Source organism: Gorilla gorilla, chromosome 3, assembly GCF_029281585.2.
Source record: "Gorilla gorilla gorilla isolate KB3781 chromosome 3, NHGRI_mGorGor1-v2.1_pri, whole genome shotgun sequence".
Classification (NCBI taxonomy): Eukaryota; Metazoa; Chordata; class Mammalia; order Primates; family Hominidae; genus Gorilla; species Gorilla gorilla.
In genome coordinates, this window is record NC_073227.2 from 34,861,877 (window position 1) to 34,880,799 (window position 18,923).

An 18,923-nucleotide genomic window follows, 5' to 3' on the forward strand; every position below is an offset into this window, starting at 1 on the left:
ACCTGTAGTCCCAGCTACTCGGGAGGCTGGGGCAGGAGAACGGCGTGAACCCGGGAGGCGGAGGTTGCAGTGCACCGAGATCGTGCCACTGCACTCCAGCCTGGGCGACAGAGTGAGACGCCGTCTCAAAAAAAAAAGAAAAAAATACATACAGCCTTCAGTCTATAATCCTGCCTTTGCCAATTTATTCTGTAGATATAAAAACATAGTGCCTAAGGATATTTATTACAACATTATTTGTAGGGACAAACAACCTGAGTATCCATCTATAGGGATATGATTAAACAAATTGTGACAAATCTATACCACAGCTTTAAAAATATTAAAATGTATGTAACTATCAAAAAGAATGAGTTAAATGTGTATTGTTTAACAAGAAGGAAAACCATGATATGGCATTAGGTTAGAGAAGCTGAATAATGAGTATGGTATGATTCCATTTCATATTGAAAAACGACAACACAAATGCCCAACTATGATTATATAGTCATATAAGCATGGAGATAGGTATAAGCATGGAAGAATACAAATTACAAATAACACCACAAATACAATACCAAATACAAATAATGTTAATTATTTTAGGATGGTTGAATGGAAGGAAAAAGGATGTTTAACTTTTTCTTTATTTTACTCTAGATTGTTTCACTTGTTTTAATGGTCATATATTAGTTTGTAATTTTAAACTTATTTTTAAATAGAAGCAAACCCCTAAACGTAGCTTTTGCATTACTCTACTTATGCCAACTGGCAGGAATTGATATTTGAATTAGGTGCTGTTTCTACCATTAAGGAGCCTGCATTCTAGCCAGAGAGATAGATTCAGTAGATACAATGGAATATAAATAAAATAGTAAAATAATTTTGCTTTAGTTAAAAAATGAAGACACCAATAAGGACCAATTAAGGCTTTTTAATTAAAATTTAAATGACTAAAAATAGCCAGTAAATGCCCTGATCATCGTTAGGCAAAGAGCACTTTGACTCAAGCCAAAGAACTATGTATTAAACATCTTTTGCAATGAAGAAATCATATTTCAGGAAACGCAGAGTCAGATTTTATCCTGGCAAGGCAGCTACATGCAGTAAATATTCCTCCTTGTCTCAGACGACCCTATCCCACAACTCTTCTGTGAGGTCAGGAGGAGTCATACAGATCCGCTGTCCTAAATTGCCTTTGGGTTTGAGAGGAGGCTAGGGCTAAAGTGCCTGAGAGGTGAAAGGGGGGATTTGGAGCAATACACATGTCAGCTAAAGCAACGAGATACTATTTGCATCTCTTGTTAGCATATCTATTACCCAGTTGATCCCTACCTTCATCCTTAATGCCCTGACCAACTATGAACCTGATGCTTAACTTGATTACTGTCTCTAGTCCCTCCTCCCCCTTCTTCCTTTCCTTCCTTATTCTCTCCACTTTCCATTTTCCCTCTTTTCCACTTCTTATTCTCTATTACATTAGCCTAATCTCATCATTGTGCAGTTAATCAGATTTTATAATATTATGTGGCCATATTCTTGTATTTATTTATTTATTTATTTATTTATTTTAGAGACTGGGTCTCAGTCTGTTGCCCAGGCTGGAGAGCAGTGGCTCCATCATAACTCATTGTAACCTCAAACTCCTGAGCTCAAGCATGTGGGACCATATTCTAATATTAAAAGCTGACTTTATATCCTATATGATTGCTTTTACTACCAGGAGTTCTTTGTTATGCTTAAACTTTTTATTTTGTAATAATTTAGATATTAGAAAGGCAGTATAAAGTAATCCTTCTGAGTTTTTTGTGTAGGTTGTGGGGCCAGGTTTCTTGAGGTTAAATGTTACTAGCTTTATGGCCTTGGATAGCAAGTTACTTTTCTCTCTTGGCTTCAGTTTCTCAAGCATAAATGGGAATAATAATCACTGACCTAATTCATTTTGTTGGTTTGGGATTAAATGAGTTAACTCATGTAAAGTGGGTAAAATAGTGCCTGGCACCTATAAGTACTTAATAAATACTGTATTTGCTATTAAAGTTAAATTATAGTTAACTTAGCAAATATTGACGGAATACTTACGAGGTGCCAGATGTTATCCTAAGTGATAGAAGTAAGTATATTTGTTGAACATCTACTATTAGTCAGGCGTGAGGGTTATAGTAGTGACTAACACTGAGTTCCTGCCCTTCTTAGTGTTTAGAATACTATTATTATTTGAGTTTAAGGCTGACTTTATAAATGTGATTGACCTTTAATTTTTTTGTTTTACTTTTGAATTTAGGATGTCTTGTATTATGAGCAGCTTAAGACCAATGTGATACAACATGACCTTTTGGTGGACAGTCTAATCTATAAAGTAAGTAAAAGTCAGCTTAGTTTTTCCTTTTCATTAATATAATTTAAAATTGAGATTCTTCAGTATGCAGATCCTGTGCTATGTATAATGATATATATTAACCTTGAAAAATAATTTTAAGTGATTAGATTTATACATATAAAGTTAAAGTTGGTGTTCAAAATTTGCACTTTGCATTCTCTGTTATCTTCTTTCCCTTTGAAGCTGTCTTCATGATTCTTTCCTAGTCCTCCTATTTTTTGATTAAGATAAGCATTTCTTATATCTCTAAATTCAAGCTTTCTACACAAACCAAGTAAAAAGGCAACTGAAAAGCAAAACCAGATTATAATATTTTTATCTTATGATTCTTTAGGGCCTACTTGTTTATTTTCTTTATATTGAAGTCATTTTTAATTTTTAATTTCTTTTAGTTTCTAGACATATGGCTAAGTATATCTCAGGTTTTAAGGTAGAGACACATTGACTTTTTGCCTCCAAGCATCTGATAATCAAGTTGAGAGCTGAGTTAATGCTTTCATCACTGAGCCAAACGGGGTCCATTTTCCAGTACACAATAGAAAGCCAAGCACCAAAGCACTGGGTTTTTGTAGCTAGAAAGGTTTGATCGGACTGGATCCTGCCATGGGGTGATGCCAGGGCTTGATCTGATTGAATCCTGGATACTGCCATGTGGTGTCCACTTCTTAATTCAGACCCCACTCTTTAGTCCTATCACATAGGTTCCACCTGTGGTTGTGTGCTTGGTTCATCTGGCCATGCTCGGGTTACGTGACCTTCAACCTGGAGGTCCATGGCAACTGAAAAACAGCTCATAACTGTGTTACATAGAAGTTGAACCAGATTGGTCTGGTGTAGCTAACACTTTATGTGTAATATAGGATATGAATAATTCTGAATTAATATTAGGCAGTTTAAAAGTCTTAGATTTAAAATTTAGATTTGAAATATAAGAGAGAAAGGCATACTATTATAGGTCTCAGAAATGGGAAAAAGAAGATTACATATTGAGGACCTGAAAATGTGTCTGAGTAGAACATGGCCAGGGGTAATAATAACTATTACTAACAAATGACTGCTTACTGTGCCATATAGTATTCCAAACCCTTTACATAGATTACTATTTAGTGCATACAACTACCTAAGAGTAGCAGATACCAACATTTAGGCTATGCATTATAAATGCATTGTTTTTCTGTGGAAAAACTTGCATTCTGTAAAACCACGCATTGAAAATAACAGAGCTTATGGGTAAAACAGGGTTGGGGTAGACCCACTCAAAATTTTTGCAACTTTGTAATCAGAGTACTAACAAAAGCAATCATTGGTGGCCTGGGAGAAGAATCAGACAGCTCAGGCAGGCTACTCTGGTAGGAGCTATTAAAAATGTATAAAAATAATAAAACAGAAATGCTAAAATAATGCAAGTGGAAGTGGTGCTCTGGGCCACTGGGGCTACTGTTAAGGTGAGCACAAGAGAACAGCAGTGAAGAAATGTGCTGAGCTGGGAGCGTGCCTCTCTCAAGAGGGAGCCCCAGTGCCAATGCCTGTTTTTAATGTTCTTAAAAAGCAACTATAAAGTCTCATGCCTGTGCAGCAGCAGCTGAGCTGAAGACATTTTTTTTTTCCTGCTGTTGGTTATAATTCTCCTCCCTCTGCTCCAGCTCCTCTTGCTTAAGAAAAATTGCATCTGAACCAATACAATTTCCATGTTATACTAACATCATTTCCTTACTTACCAGCAACATAGTGACACATGTGTGATAACAAAGCAGAAAGTAGTTATGGAAATTGAGATAAAGAAAGAAATTTGTTTAAATTAACATATGAAGTAGTGAAGCCAAGATTTAGACCTAGCCAATCTGACTTCAGAACTGTATTCTTAACCACTAAGCTCTACAGTAAGTGGAAATGAGAGTTTAGAGGATACAGTCCTATGATAGAAAGTCTTGTATCTCACAGAGGTTTTTCACTAGATTTGGATCACAGGTACTACTCTTAAGTTTGAGGTCAAATTATTATGCTCAGTGGATTATTTTATCAAAAATGTGAGAGATCTTTTGGCCTGTAAGACCGTTAGCCTCTTTTCTAGTCAGATGAGAGGAAACTCACACGTGAAAAAGCTAAAAAAAAGTAAGGAGTGCTAGGATGAGAGTTCTCTTTGTCACCAAAACAAATTTCAGTTTGAGTCAGTAAAGAAAATTTGTTCCAAGAAGTAAGTAATTTGTGCCTGAGGAATTGAATGAAAGTTTTAATGGCATCTAAGCTGTGCGCAATGTGAATGTTTTTAGGAAGATATCTGTCTTTGGTTATTTTTGACTTAGTTGGGCTCTGCCAATCACTCCAAACATTATTGAAGTCAGCCGTTAAGGGAATGATCATTTAAAAACAAAAATCCGTGTTATTACAGCTCCCTATAGCAAAGACTTATTTTAAATTTAACTGAAAACAAGATGGAATTCTTTTAAAGGTTAAAGGAATGAATGGAACAAGGCAATGTTACAAAATCCATGGTCAAATAGCTCAAACAGTCTACAAAATTCAACCAGGCTGTTGAGCAAAGTAGCAATCGGGGAGGATGGAAAGTCATAGATGTTCTGAGCCAATGATGTTGTGAGTACAGAACATCACTGAACCCTCCCTAGGCTAATTTATTAAATGGTTCTGTGTTTTTTTTTTTTAACAAACTTGCCTTGTATCCATACTTTCTATAGTTTTCAACCATTTACTATAATCTGATAATTTATACTAGTGTTTTTCAACCTTTCTTCATTATCACGCTCCTGGAGAGAAAGATTATTTAACTTCTCTCTAATAAGAAAAAGTAAATAACAAAAAATAAGATTTGGATGGGTAGGGATGAGCTCTGGTCGGCCACATACCATTATAATATGTAAAATTTGTTGACCTCCAGGAACCAGTTTTCATGCCCACAGAGGCAATAGTATCCCCCTGTTGAGAATGCATGATCTCTACCTTTGTCTGGGTTGTCTTCTGACATAAAAAGCTGGACTGTTTCTTTCTCCTTAATCTGTGTCATTATGGTTTTTTCAGAGTTAGCACACATTCGCTAACCCCAGAGTCATCTATGACTCTTTCCATCCTCCCCTGATTGCTACTTTGCTCAACAGCCTGGTTGAATTTTATAGACTGTTAGAGCTATTTGACCATGGATTTTTGTAACATTTCTTTGGGATTTTCCCATGTTTTTACTATCTTGCCAGTGAGATTGTAGACTTCTTGATGGTAAACATTTATAATTTGTCTTCTTTTTTTTTTGTTTGTTTGTTTTTTGAAGTTTTGATTTTTGTATCCTTCATCTCAACCAATCAATCAGTACTTGTTGAATTGATTATATATTGGGTCTAAAAGCATGGTATAGTTACATCTGGAGATTTTGGATACATGTAAGGTTTGGGATCTATATTTACTTATAAATAGATGAACACTATTATAAGTAAAAGGGCTTTTGGTGAATTTTTTAAAAAAAGCTTTCTGGATGTTTACCCTTTGTCTGATACCGTGTTAGGCATTTACCCATCCTTTCTGAAGGAGACAGTGGTATCCTCATTTATGGATATGGAGATCTAGCCTCAGAGTTACTGACCAAAGTCATACAGCTAAAAGTAGTGGAACTGGATTTCAAATCTTAGTTAGATCTGTTGGAATTTTATGTTCTTTACACTGAAGCACACAAGCAGCAGTTTCCAACTCTGGACATAATATTCAGAGACAATCCTGGGGGAAACACAAATGCTTTAGTTCATTTTTCTAGACTTTTGTTCATTTGTTTGCTTGTTATTGGAGGGGTACCTATATACTTATGAATTATATCACAGGAAAATATAATTAATTTCTATTAACAATTTTATCATATTTATTTTTACTCATCAAATACGTATTGGGTATTTAGGTGCTAAGCACTGTTTTGGTACTATGTATACAGAAAACATTTAAGATGTTGGAGCTCAAAGTGGCTAAAGTGTCATAGGGAGGCTCATAGAAATCATTAAGGTAGACTCAAGTCAGAAAGTGAGAATAGTAATATATTTAAAGAAGGAAACTAATATGCTATCCAGGGGAAGTCAGTGAACTGGCCCTTAAACTCGTAATACAGAAAATCAACATTCTTGCTCTCTCAGTAACAAGTGGTGACTTGCAAGTGAATAATCACAAAGGCATGGAAGATATTTGGTCTTTTGTGGGAATGGCAAGAATTTGGACTTGAACAGTGAGATTGGAACAGTAATTTGGGGCCAGATCGTTATGGTTGCTTCTGGATGTTATGATTGCATCTGCTTTTCTTTTTTAGCTTTAAGCCATCTAAATATTAGATTAAAAGGAGATAAAATTGAAATAAATATTAAAGAATTACTAATGGGACCTTAAAAAGTATGAGGAATTCGAGGTCAAATAATGTGTCACATATATTAGTTCAGTAAATACATAGCAATGATAAAATTTAATTGAGAAGTTTATAATCATAAAGTAATAAATTTATTGCAGTAGTGCTTCTAAATACATGTGTATGCTTTAGTACTACAGACAGATCTGTTTGAGTTCTTTTCAGTACTGTCTACTTTTAATTATAGGATGTGAAGTTGACAGCAAGCAATGATGATTATTATTTTGTATTTGAAGATTATTTATATCAGGTAAGTTTAAAAATAAAAATACATAGTGTTCTTGTTTTAGGTTCTCTATATCATGATACTTTAGGAGATATCTCTGTTGTTGACTAAATCTTTTTGTAATCCATGGCATGCTTGTCGGATGAAATGTTCTAAGTTTGGGATAAGATTACCTTTTGTTTTTACTGTGAAATTAGGAGAATAAGAGTTCCCAATTGTTTCTTTTTGTCATATATGGTACATCAAGGAGGTATTGGCAGGTAAGTTTTCTATCTTTGTTATTGGCACAGATGCTTAAATCAGATGTCAAATTCATATTTAAGCCATTCCAAGATGTTTGGAGAAAGCATTTTGCATTATACTTTTAAAATTAAAGATATTGAAAAAATAATGTTTCAAAATCAATTTGGAGTGTCGTGATTATCCTTTGATCGTTTCATTTGCAGATATTGTGGATGCTTGGATTCTTACTTTTTCACATCTAGAATAAAATCATTTATCATAAATAGAAAATATGTAATTTATATAGAATTGCTTACATGATGTTCTTTTTTGAAAAGATATGTACATATTAATAATTTGATTTTGAATAAATGTCAATACAAATGTCATAAAGGAAATACCTAGATTCTACACAGCAATTTCTGCTTGATTAAATGTAAATTGGTCCCTGCTGTTTGTATGAGCAGGTTTTTGTTTGAAAATGGTATTGTGGTGTATATGTGTTTAAGAGAGAATATAAACTTAAATAAGCATCTCTCAAGAAGGTTTATCATATGTTCCAAGAGCTAAAGTATAAAGACTTTATAAGACTTGTTTATGAAGTTAAAATTTTAAATAACCCCAGAAACAATTTTAAGAGATTCCTGTGATTTCAAATGCATAATTAAAATTTTTTTTTTTAAGTAGTGGACTTAAAATTCCATTTTAATATAAAGTTAGTTATTAATTAAAAGTTGGAGAATACAAAAATCTTCTTCTAAAAGTTTGTTTATTTAGCTAATATGTAGCCCTGTACCTAATTCTTAGTACTCAGTAAATTTTTGAATATACAGGTGTATCTCACTTTATTGTGCTTTATTGTGCTTCACAGATATTGTTATTTTTACAAATTGAAGGTTTGTGGCAACCCTGCATTGAGCAAGTCTATCAGCACCATTTTTTTCAACAGCATGAGCTTGTTTCATATTTCTGTGTCACATTTTGGTAATTCTTAACAATATTTCAAACTTTATTATTATATCTGATTTAGTAATCTGTGATTAGTGATCTTTGATGTTACTACTGTAATTATTTTGGAATGCCACAAACTGCACCCTTAAGATGGCAAACTTAATTGATAAATGCATGTGTTCTGATTGTTCTACCAACTGGCCATTACCCATTTCTCTCCCTTTCCTCAGTCCTTTCTATACCCTGAGACACAACAATATAGAAATTAGGCCAATAATAACCCTGTGGTGGCCTTGAAATGTTGAAGTGAATGGAAGTTACATGTCTCTGGCTTTAAATCAAAAGCTAGAAATGATTATGCCTAGTGAGGATGGCATGCCCAAAGCCAAGATAAGCCAAAAGCTAGGCCTCTTGCACCAAACAGCCAAGTTGTAAATGCAAACGAAAAGTTTTTGAAGGAAATCAAAAGTGTTAGAGTGATAAGAAAGGAGAACAGCCTTGTTGCTGATATGGAGAAAATTTTAGTAGTCTGAATAGAAGATCAAACTAGCCATGACATTCCCCTAAACCAAAGCCTAATCCAGAGCAAGGCCCTAAATCTCTTCAATTTTATCAAGGCTGAGAGAGGAGAGGAAGCTGGAGAAGAATAATTGAAAGCTAGCAAAGGTTGGTTTATGTGGTTGAAGGAAAAATGCCATCTCCATAACTTAAAAAATGCAAGGTGAAGCAGCAAGTGTTGATGTAGCAGCTACAGCAAATTGTCCCTGTCTAGCAAAGATCATTGTTAAAGGTGGCTACACTAAACAACAGATTTTTCAGTATAGATGAAACAGCTTTCCATTGGAAGAAAATGCCATCTAGAACTTTCATAGCTAGAGAGAAGTCAATGTTTGTCTTCAAAGCTTCAAAGGATATGCTGACTCTGTTGTTAGGGGCGAATGCAGCTGGTGTCTTTAGGTTGAAGCCAGTGCTCGTTTACCATTTCAAAAATCCTTGGGCCCTTAAGAAATATGCTTAATCTACTCTGCCTGTGCTCTATAAATGGAACAAGAAAGCCTAGATGACAGCACATCTGTTAACAGCATGGTCTACCTAATATTGTAAACATACTGTTGAAGCCTACTATTCAGAAAAAAACGTTCATTTCAAAATATTACTGCTCATTCACAATGCACATATTCACCCAAAAGCTCTGATGCAGATGTACAAGGAGATAAATGTTGTTTTCATGCCTACTAATACGACATCCATTCTGCAGCCCATGGATAAGGGAGTCATTTTGACTCTCAATCTTATTTAAGAAATACATTTTGTAAGGCTATATAGTGTCATAGATAGTGATTCCTCTGATGGATCTGGGAAAAGTAAATTGAAAGCTTCTGGAAAGGATTCACCAATCTAAATGCCATTAAGAACATTTGTGATTCATGAGAGGAGGTCAAAATATCAACATGAAAAGGAGTTTGGAAGAAGTTGATTCTAACCTTCATAGATAACCTTGAGGGGTTCAAGACTTCAGTGGAGGAAGTAACGGTCACTGTGGTGGAAAAAGCAAGATAATTGGAATTAGAAGTAGAGCCTCAATATGTGACTGAATTGCTTCAATCTCATCATAAAACTTACATGAATGAAGAGTTGCTTCTTGAGGATAAACAAAGAAAGTCATTTCTTGAGATGGACTCTACTCTTGGTGAAGCTACTATACACATTGTTGAAATGACAACAAAGTGTTTACACTATTACATAAACTTAGTAAAACAACAGCAGGGTTCAAGCGAATTGACTCCAATTTTGAAAGTTCTGTGGGTAAAGTGCCAACAAACAAATATTTTGTGAAAGGAAGAGTCTATCAATGCAGCAAACTTATTGTTGTCTTATTTTAAGAAACTGCCACAGTTGCCCCAATGTTCAGCAGCCACCACCCTGGATCAGTTAGCAGCCATACACATTGAAGCAAGACCCTCCACCAACAAGAAGATTACAGCCTGCTGAAGATTCAGATGGTCATTAGCATTTTTTTTTTTTTAGCAAGAAAGTGTTTTTAATTTATGGCATGTATATTTTTGGGCATATGCTAATGTACTTAATAGACTATAGTGTAGTATAAACATAGCTTTTATACATACTGAGAAACCAGAAAATTTGTGTGATTTGCTTTATTACGATATTCACTTTATTGTGGTGGTCTGGAACTGAACCTGCAATATCTCCAAGGTATGCCTATATAAATAAAATTAATTCTTCATTTATACAATAATACTAGTTTGCCAATAACCTCTGTACTTCAGAAATACAGAGTGGAAATTATCAGTTCTTAAATGGTTGTCTGAGAGAAGCTCCGCAGAACCATCCTCAGCAGGAAACTGTAACTAGTGAAAACTATTTTTTTAAAAGTACTTAAAGTCTCTGGTAATTATCCTAAGGTTACATAAAAAGTCAGCAAAGAAGAAAACATTTATTTGAGAAAAGCTACTAAATCTCGGTAAAAATAATTTGTGGCCCTTGAGTCATGACCTGCTTTTTGCCTCCCCTCATCCCCAGATTAGCATGACAGAAGCTTCAATTCAGCCATGTGTGGCCAGGAAGATGGGGCTCCGTTTCCCTCCAGCTTCTAGTCGACGGATACAGTATCTCCACAGGAGGGGCAGATGGCCAGTATTTCTTATCTCCCTCACCTCCATTGCAGATGCTAAATTCTAGAGAGTACCATCAGGAAGTTGTCAGATTCCTTCCCATAGGGCAGAGATCTGGCCCAAAAGCTCTGACTCCACTCAGCAGGCCAAAAATACTAGGGCCTCAACGGCTTTCACCTCATTTGTTTATAGAGGGGAGAGAGGTTCCACATGGGAAAGGCAAGCTGAGAAGACCAGAGGCTACCACCCTCACCAGTGTCTTTCTCACAAAGCAGAAGTGTCACTCCAAGAGAAGTAGGCCACTGTCCACAACCCGGTTCCAGGGCAAATGACTCAGATTTTGGCCAGAATGGGAGACAGCCTTAACAATAGTAACTCTGAAGCTCTCCTCAAAGAACTAACTTATATGGAGTATAGGAAAGTTCCAACCTAATGGGGCTCTGAACAATGAAGATTTTAATAGCAAACACTTAAGAGTAACAAGCTAAAAGCATAGCAGCTGGTTTACCAGAGAAAGCCAGAGACAGAGATAACTAGGAGGAGTCCTGATGGGATAGGACAAACCTCAAAGACTGGCCACAAAAATGACCTCACAAAGGACCATACGTTTAATTGAATCAGACTGTGGTACAATTTATGCATGAGGACATTGTTGAAAACAGTAGAATAATCAGCTGGCAATTAGAGGAACCTAATATCTGGCTGTGATATCGAGAAAGACAGAAAGCTTAACACAGAGATCAGGGGAAGAGACAAAGAGCCTGCTAAGTTAGCCGGGCTTGGTGGTGCATGCCTGTAGTCCCAGCTACTCAGGAGGCTGAGGCAGGAGAATTGCTTGAACCCAGGAGGTAGAGGTTGCAGTGAGCCAAGATCGCACCACTGCACTCCAGCCTGGGTGACAGAGCAAGACTGTCTAAAAAAAAAAAAAAAAAAAAAAACCCTGCTAAAGCCAGTGTCATTGAAGGATGATTGTGTGTATGCTCAAGGCGGCATACTCTGAAGTACATCAGAGGCTTCACACTTTGGGAGAAACAGACTTAAATGAAATATTTCAACCAAGTCACTAAACAAATAAGCAAATAACAATCATGAGCCCCAGCTGCTTGTAAGATGGCCTAGATGTTGTACTTAACCAAATAAAACTTCAAAGCAGCCATTATAAATATATTCAAAGAACTAAAGGAAGCCATGCTTAAAAAAAGTAAAGTAAGGCCAGATGCAGTGGCTCACACCTGTAATCATAGCATTTTGGGAAGCTGAGGCAGGACAATCACTTGAGCCCAGGAATTTGGGACCAGCCCAGGCAACATGGCAAAACCCTGTCTCTACAAAATAGAAAAAAAATTAGCTGGGTGTAGTGGCATGCACCTGTTGTCCCAGCTACTCAGGAGGCTGAGATGCGAGGATCACTTTTGCCCAGGAGGTCAAGGCTGCAGTGAGCTGTGGTTATGCCATTACACTCCAGCCTAGGCAACAGGTGAGACCCGGTCTAAAAAAAAAAACAGGTAAAGTAAGGTGTGATGACAATGTCTCCTCTAATACAGAAGGTTTTAAAGAGATAGAAATTACATTTTTAAAGTACCAGACCGAAATTCTGGCGTTGAAAAGTACAATAATTGAAATGAAAATTTTATTGGAAGGACTCAAAAGTATATTTGAAAAAGCAGAGAAGAATCAGTGAACTTGGAAGACATCATAAGAAATTGTCATTCGGCAGTTCCAAGATGGCCGAATAGGAACAGCTCCAGTCTACAGCTCCCAGAGTGAGCGATGCAGAAGACGGGTGATTTCTGCATTTCCAACTGAGGTACCGGGTTCACGTCACTGGGGCTCGTCGAACAGTGGAGGCAGGACAGTGGGTGCAGCCCACCGAGTGTGAGCCGAAGCAGGATGAGGCATCGCCTCACCCGGAAAGCACAAGGGGTCAGGGAATTCCCTTTTCTAGCCAAGAGAAGGGTGACAGATGGCACCTGGAAAATCGGGTCACTCCCACCCTAATACTGCACTTTTCCAAAGGTCTTAGCAAACGGCACACCAGGACATTATATCCTGCCCCTGGCTCGAGGGTCCTACGCCCACAGAGCCTCACTCATTGCTAGCACAGCAGTCTGAGATTGAACTGCAAGTCAGCAGCAAGGCTGGGGAAGGGGCGACTGCCATTGCTGAGGCTTGAGTAGGTAAACAAAGTGACTAGGAAGCTCGAACTGGGTGGAGCCCACCGCAGTTCAAGGAGGCCTGCCTGCCTCTGTAGACTTCACCTCTGGGGGCAGGGCATAGCTGAACAAAAGGCAGCAGAAACCTCTGCAGACTTAAATGTCCCTGTCCGACAGCTTGAAGAGCAGTGGTTCTCCCAGCATGGAGTTTGAGATCTGAGAACAGACAGACGGCCTCCTCAAGTGGGTCCCTGACCCCTGAGTAGCCTAACTGGGAGGCATCCCCCAGTAGGGGCAGACTGACACCTCACATGGCCAGGTACCCCTCTGAGACAAAGCTTCCAGAGGAATGATCAGGCAGCAACATTTGCTCTTCAGCAATATTTGCTGTTCTGCAGCCTCCGCTGCTGATACCCAGGCAAACAGGGTCTGGAGTGGACCTCCAGAAAACTCCAACAGACCTGCAGCTGAGGGTCCTGACTGTTAGAAGTAAAACTAGCAAACAGAAAGGACATCCACACCAAAATCCCATCTGTACGTCACCATCATCAAAGACCAAAGGTAGATAAAACCACAAAGATGGGGAAAAAACAGAGCAGAAAAGCTGAAAATTCTAAAAGTCAGAGCACCTCTCCCCTTCTAAAGGAATGCAGCTCCTCACCAGCGACGGAAAAAAGCTGGATGGAGAATGACTTTGACGAGTTGAGAGAAGAAGGTTTCAGATGACCAAACTGCTCTGAGCTAATGGAGGAAGTTCAAACCCAACACAAAGAAGCTAAAAACCTTGAAAAAGATTAGACGAGTGGCTAACTAGAATAACAGTGTAGAGAAGTACTTAAGTGACCTGATGGAGCTGAAAACCATGGCATGAGAACTACGTGACAAATGCACAAGCTTCAGTAGCCAATTCGATCAACTGGAAGAAAGGGTATCAGTGATTGAAGATGAAATGAGTGAAATGAAGCGAGAAGAGAAGTTTAGAGAAAAAAGAATAAAAAGAAATGTCAACAAAGCCTCCAAGAAATATGGGACTATGTGAAAAGACCAAATTTGTGTCTGATTGGTGTACCTGAAAGTGATGGGGAGAATGGATCCAAGTTGGAAAACACTCTGCAGGATATTATCCAGGAGAAATTCCCCAACCTAGCAAGGCAGGCCAACATTCAAATTCAGGAAATACAGAGAGCGCCACAAAGATACACCTCGAGAAGAGCAACCCCAAGACACATAATTGTTGGACTCACCAAGTTGAAGTGAAGGAAAAAATCTTAAGGGCAGCCAGAGAGAAAGGTCGGGTTACCCACAAAGGGAATCCCATCAGACTAACAGCGGATCTCTCGGCAGAAACTCTGCAAGCCAGAAGGGAGTGGGGGCCAATATTCAACATTCTTAAAGAAAGGAATTTTCAACCCAGAATTTCATATCCAGACAAACAAAGCTTTGTAAGTGAAGGAGAAATAAAATCCTTTACATACAAGCAAATGCTGAGAGATTTTGTCACTACCAGGCCTGCCCTACAAGAGCTCCTGAAGGCAGCACTAAACATGGAAAGGAACAGCTGGTACCAGCCACTATAAAAACATGACAAATTGTAAAGACCAGTGATACTAGGAAGCAACTGCATCAACTAGCAAACAAAATAACCGGCTAGCGTCATAATGACAGGATCAAATTCACACATAACAATATTAACCTTAAATGTAAATGGGCTAAATGCTCCAATTAAAAGACACAGACTGGCACATTGGAGAAAGAGTCCAGACCCATCAGTGTGCTGTATTCAGGAGACCCATCTCATGTGCAGAGGCACACAGGCTCAAAATAAAGGGATGGAGGAAGATCTACCAAGCAAATGGACAACAAAAAAAGGCAGGGGTTGCAATCCTAGTCTCTGATAAAACAGACTTTAAACGAACAAAGATCAAAAGAGACAAAGAAGGCCATTACATAATGGTAAAGGGATCAATTCAACAAGAAGAGCTAACTGTCTTAAATATATATGCACCCAATACAGGACACCCAGATTCATAAAGCAAGTGCTTAGAGATCTACAAAGAGACTTAGACTCCCTCACAATAATAATGGGAGACTTTAACACCCCACTGTCAACATTAGACAGATCAACCAGACAGAAAGTTAGCAAGGATATCCAGGAATTGAACTCAGCTCTGCACCAAGCAGACCTAATAGACATCTGCAGAACTCTCCAGCCCAACTCAAGAGAATATGCATTCTTCTCAGCACCACATCACACTTATTCCAAAATTGACCACATAGTTGGAAGTAAAGCACTCCTCAGCAAACGTAAAAGAACAGAAATTATAACAAACTGTCTCTCAGACCACAGTGCAATCAAACTAGAACTCAGGGTTAAGAAACTCACTCAGAACAGCTCAACTACATGGAAACTGAACAACCTGCTCCCGAGTGACTACTGGGTACATAACGAAATGAAGGCAGAAATAAAGATGTTCTTTGAAACCAATAAGAACAAAGACACAACATACCAGAATCTCTGGGACACATTTAAAGCAGTGTGTAGAGGGAAATTTATAGCACTAAATGCCCACAAGAGAAAGCAGGAAAGATCTAAAATTGACACCCTAACATCACAATTAAAAGAACTAGAGAAGCAAGAGCAAATACATTCAAAAGCTAGCCGAAGGCAAGAAATAACTAAGATCAGAGAAGAACTGAAGGAGATAGAGACACAAAAAAACCCTTCAAAAAACCAATGAATCCAGGAGCTGGTTTTTTGAAAAGATCAACAAAATTCATAGAGTACTAGCAAAACTAATGAAGAAGAAAAGAGAGAAGAATCAAATAGACACAATAAAAATGATAAAGGGGATGTCACCACCGATCCCACAGAAATACAAACTACCATCAGAGAATACTATAAACACCTCTATGCAAACAAACTAGAAAATATAGAAGAAATGGATAAATTCCTGGACACAAACACCCTCCCAAGGAGAGATTCAACCAGGAAGAAGTTGAATCTCTGAATGGAACAATAACAGGCTCTGAAATTGAGGCAATAAGTAATGGCCTACCAACCAAAAGAAGTCCAAGACCAGATGGATTCATAGCCGAATTCTACCAGAGGTACAAGGAGAAGCTGGTACCATTCCTTCTGAAACTATTCCAATCAATAGAAAAAGAAGGAATCCTCCCTAACTCATTTTATGAGGCCAGCATCATCCTGATACCAAAGCCTGGCAGAGACACAACAAAAAAAAGAGAATTTTGGACCAATATCCCTGATCAACATTGATGCAAAAATCCTCAATAAAATACTGCAAACCGAATCCAGCAGGACATCAAAAAGTTTATCCACCATGATCAAGTGGGCTTCATCCCTGGGATGCAAGGCTGGTTCAACATACACAAATCAATAAACCAAATCCAGCATATAAACAGAACCAAAGACAAAAACCACATGATTATCTCAATAGATTCAGGAAAGGCCTTCGACAAAATTCAACAACACTTCATGCTAAAAACTCTCAATAAATTAGGTATTGATGGGACGTATCTCAAAATAATAAGCGCTATCTGTGACAAACCCACAGCCAATATCATACTGAATGGGCAAAAACTGGAGGCATTCCCTTTGAAAACTGGCACAAGACGGGGATGCCCTCTCTCACTACTCCTATTCAGCATAGTGTTGGAAGTTCTGGCCAGGGCAATCAGGCAGGAGAAGGAAATAAAGGGTATTCAATTAGGAAAAGAGGAAGTCAAATTGTCCCTGTTTTCAGATGACATGATTGTATATTTAGAAAACCCCATCGTCTCAGCCCAAAATCTCCTTAAGCTGATAAGCAACTTCAGCAAAGTCTCAGGATACAAAATCCATTTGCAAAAATCACAAGCATTCTTATTCATCAATAGCAGACAAACAAAGACCAAAATCATGAGTGAACTCCCATTCACAATTGCTTCAAAGAGAATAAAATACCTAGGAATCCAACTTACAAGGGATGTGAAGGACCTCTTCAAGGAGAACTACAAACCACTGCTGAACAAAATAAAAGAGGATATAAACAAATGCAAGAACATTCCATGCTCATGGATAGGAAGAATCAAAATCGTGAAAATGGCCATACTGCCCAAGGTAATTTATAGATTCAATGCCATCCCCATCAAGCTACCACTGACTTTCTTCACAGAATTGGAAAACACTACTTTAAAGTTCATATGGAACCAAAAATGAGCCCGCATTGCCAAGACAATACTAAGCCAAAAGAACAAAGCTGGAGGCATCACACTACCTGACTTCAAACTATACTACAAGGCTACAGTAACCAAAACAGCATGGTACTGCTACCAAAACAGAGATATAGACCAATGGAACAGAACAGAGCCCTCAGAAATAATACTACACATTTACAACCATCTGATCTTTGACAAACCTGACAAAAAGAAGGAATGGGGAAAGGATTCCCTATTTAATAAATGGTGCTGGGAAAACTGGCTAGCCATATATAGAAAGCTGAAACTGGATCCCTTTCTTACACCTTATACAAAAATTAATTCAAGATGGATTAAAGACTTAAATGTGAGACCTTAAATCTCACATTTAAAATCCTTAGAAGAAAACCTAGACAATACCATTCAGGACATAGGCATGGGCAAGGACTTCATGTCTAAAACGCCAAAAGCAATGGCAACAAAAGCCAAAATTGACAAATGTTATCTAATTAAATGAAGGAGCTTCTGCACAGCAAAAGAAACTACCATCAGAGTGAACAGGCAACCTACAGAATGGGAGAAAGTTTTTGCAATCTACTCATCTGACAAAGGGCTAATATCCAGAATCTACAAAGAACTCAAACAAACTTACAAGAAAAAACAAACAACCCCATCAAAAAGTGGACGAAGGATATGAACAGACACTTCTCAATAAAGACATTTATGCAGCCAACAGACACATGAAAAAATGCTCATCATCACTGGCCATCAGAGAAATGCAAATCAAAACCCCAATGAGATACCATCCCACACCAGTTAGAATGATGATCATTAAAAAGTCAGGAAACAACAGGTGCTGGAGAGGATGTGGAGAAATAGGAACACTTTTACACTGTTGGTGGGACTGCAAACTAGTTCAACCATTGTGGAAGATAGTGTGGCGATTCCTCAAGGATCTAGAACTAGAAATACCATTTGACCCAGTGATCCCATTACTGGGTATATACCCAAAGGATTATAAATCATGCTGCTATAAAGGGACATGCACACATATGTTTACTGTGGCACTATTCACAATAGCAAAGACTTGCAACCAACCCAAATGTCCAACAGTGATAGACTGGATTAAGAAAATGTGGCACATATACACCATGGAATACTATGCAGCCATAAAAAATGATGAGTTCATGTCCTTTGTAGAGACATGAATGAAGCTGGAAACCATCGTTCTCAGCAAAGTAGCACAAGAACAAAAAACCAAACACCACATGTTCTCACTCTTAGGTGGTAATTGAACAATGAGAACGCTTGGACACAGGAAGGGGAACATCACACACTGGGGCCTGTTTTGGGGTGGGGGGAAGGGGGAGGGAAAGCATTAGGAGATATACCTAATGTAAATGGCAAGTTAATGGGTGCAGCAAAACAACATGGCACATGTATACATATGTAACAAGCCTGCATGTTGTGCACATGTACCCTAGAACTTAAAGTATAATAATAATAAAAAAGAAATTAAAAGGGGTAAGAAAAAGAAAAAAAAAGAAATTATGTCATTCAAAGAACAAAGAAAATAACAAACAGAGCCTCAGAGAGGTTTAGGACAACATGCTCACCAACAAATTTATAACAGGACTATCAGATGGAGAGGAGAGAGATAAAGGAGCAGAAGTATTTGAAGAAAGAATGGCTGAAAATGTCTCAAATTTGATGAAAAACATTAATCTACACATCCAAGAAACTCATCCAAGAAACTCAACAAACTGAAAGTAGGATAACCACAGATATCCATACCCAG

General features: G+C 37.9%; 1 protein-coding gene across 1 annotated transcript in view; it reads left to right on the forward strand.

Annotated features, from left to right (window-relative positions):
• The window catches only part of TBC1D19 (TBC1 domain family member 19), a 177,997-nt gene that overhangs the window by 96,981 nt on the left and 62,093 nt on the right, over positions 1-18,923 (forward strand). The window contains exons 12-13 of the mRNA XM_031010512.3: positions 2,264-2,338; positions 6,931-6,993. Of these exons, the coding sequence (XP_030866372.1) occupies positions 2,264-2,338; positions 6,931-6,993 (138 nt within the window). The remainder of the gene's footprint in view (positions 1-2,263; positions 2,339-6,930; positions 6,994-18,923) is intronic.